Raw genomic sequence first — 2,084 nt, 5'->3', positions numbered from 1 at the left:
ATATATATATATATATATATATATATATAAAAAACGTCAAATCCAACATTTACAACAAGTTAGCAACAAATGCATATATCAGTGCAACACCATGTGACCAAGAAAAAATATAACAAACTATACCAATCACGGAGTCAAACAACGCTGACCTTGTTGGTGGGAGGATGGTGCGTGTGACTACCTGCGCATGTCTTACCTGTAGTGGCCACGAACGACCCCGTCTGGGTTGAGCATGGGAATGAGCTTGAACACAAATATTTTCCGAAGCACGTGAGCACGTGGGTCATCTCTTCTCAGGATAAAGTTGAGGAAACCGTTGAACACAAAGGATGAGGGAGTCTCGCCCGGGTGCACTCGGCTGCTGAGAAAAAACACCTGCAAACACACGCAGCCACATAAGGGCCCGCGGTTGGCTTCACTGTTTCGACATTAGGAATGAGAATAATGGTTGTGTGTTTATGTATGACTGAGCGATACCCTTTTGCTGGGGAAGCGGTGTGGTCTTGGAGTGTTGGCGTCGGGAAACAGCTTGGGCAGACGCGGTTCTCTCTCATCTTGCATTCCGTTGCAGTTGGTCACAGTGATCAGGTCCACCCTGTTGCCATCTAGAGAGTGGCACAGCAATTCCCTATGATAATACACACTGTCTGGTTCACTGGCAGGGAGAGGATGGGAATTGGCGGGGGAGAAAGTAAGAAGTTGTACAAATTAGAAGGGCAGTAATAAAAAAGAAAGAAAAAAAAAAGCCAAAAGTTTCAAACTAGATAGATAGATAGATGGATGGATGGATGGATGGATGGATGGATGGATGGATGGATATTTACTGATCCCAATAAAATGGGAAATTACAGTGTTGCAGCAGCAAAATCAGTCACACAGCACAGAATATAAATATAAATGAAATTCTAGGATACAATATACATGACAAATATTATAGGAACAAAATACAAGAACAAATATTTGAATATTTATTACATGTAGTAACTACATGTAATAACTACACGTATTGTGTCTGTTTTAGATGCGTCTCTGTGTGTGTTGTGCTTTACCTGCTCGGACTGAGTTGAGCAGCATTGGGGTAGCTCTTGTCAAACTGCTGCAGCATCTCCTGGCACTCACTATAAGAGAACGGGAAGCAGAAGGAGAAGAATGTGGTCGCTCCTCTCGCCTCCAATAGCCGGTGGGTGAATGAGAGGATGAACTGGTTATCTACATTCTGCAACACAACAGAAGACATATTATGAGTAAGATAATAATAGCTGTCAGAAGCCAAACCGACAGTACCATGCCCACATCCTCTCCCTGACAGCCTCAGGATGTCTAAATACCTCACATGTGGGTCTGTCCCGGATCCTTTCCCATCGGTTCTTGCCGGGTAAGGTGCGTACGAGAGGAGCCATGCCCTGGCTGTAGAGCTTCCTCTGGTTGTTCATGTTCATCACATTGATTTTCAGTATCTTACCAGGTGCGGCTCCCCTCACGCTGAAGTAAAACCATGATCTGAAACAGAACAGCATGATTTTGGATACTAGGAGTAATGGAACCTAAGTCCCTTTTCAAACAGCTTGTTCAAGACAGAGTTGTTGCACCTTTAAGCCAGCAGCAGAGGTAGTCACAGAGCCAGAACAGGGCCAAGCCAACGTCTTTGTGAAAGGGACAGCTGGCATGGTGGGACTACATGCAGTAATATGCCCAAGTCAACCCACAGGCAGGTCAAAAAGTGACTAAGCAGCATTCAGAGTTGCCAAAGTTATTATTAACTTACAGAATCATTGCGTTCGTCTCAAACACATACAAACATGCAGGGAATGCGGCCGTCTCAGTCCTTCTCTCTACCAACAATTATGCTATAATAATGCATAAGGTTTGCTGTTTATGGGCCATGTTCTCGTGGTTGATGAACGGTGCGGATCAGCTCACACAAACTAGACACCGACACTGTTGCGTTACGGCATGCTATGTGAAATGACACAGTAGGGCGGCATTATGCTACCCTGGAAATCCAGAGTTCTCACGAGAGCACAATTTGAATTTGCGTAGCGAGTAACTCTGGCATCAAGTAATGCTGCTCATTAACTATACCC

At 44.5% G+C, this 2,084-nt stretch overlaps 1 protein-coding gene across 3 annotated transcripts in view; it reads right to left on the bottom strand.

The window, feature by feature from the left end:
• The window catches only part of agbl5 (AGBL carboxypeptidase 5), a 17,705-nt gene that overhangs the window by 13,074 nt on the left and 2,547 nt on the right, over nt 1–2,084 (bottom strand). For all 3 annotated transcript variants that reach the window (XM_032542506.1, XM_032542507.1, XM_032542504.1), the window contains exons 3-6: nt 1,329–1,500; nt 1,050–1,216; nt 478–655; nt 197–375 (exon numbers count right to left, since the gene is read on the bottom strand). In XM_032542506.1, the coding sequence (XP_032398397.1) occupies nt 197–375; nt 478–655; nt 1,050–1,216; nt 1,329–1,500 (696 nt within the window). The remainder of the gene's footprint in view (nt 1–196; nt 376–477; nt 656–1,049; nt 1,217–1,328; nt 1,501–2,084) is intronic.

This window comes from Etheostoma spectabile, chromosome 18 (assembly GCF_008692095.1).
Source record: "Etheostoma spectabile isolate EspeVRDwgs_2016 chromosome 18, UIUC_Espe_1.0, whole genome shotgun sequence".
Lineage (NCBI taxonomy): Eukaryota > Metazoa > Chordata > Actinopteri > Perciformes > Percidae > Etheostoma > Etheostoma spectabile.
The sequence above is the reverse complement of the archived record's forward strand: the minus strand, read 5'-3'. Positions and strand labels throughout refer to the sequence as shown.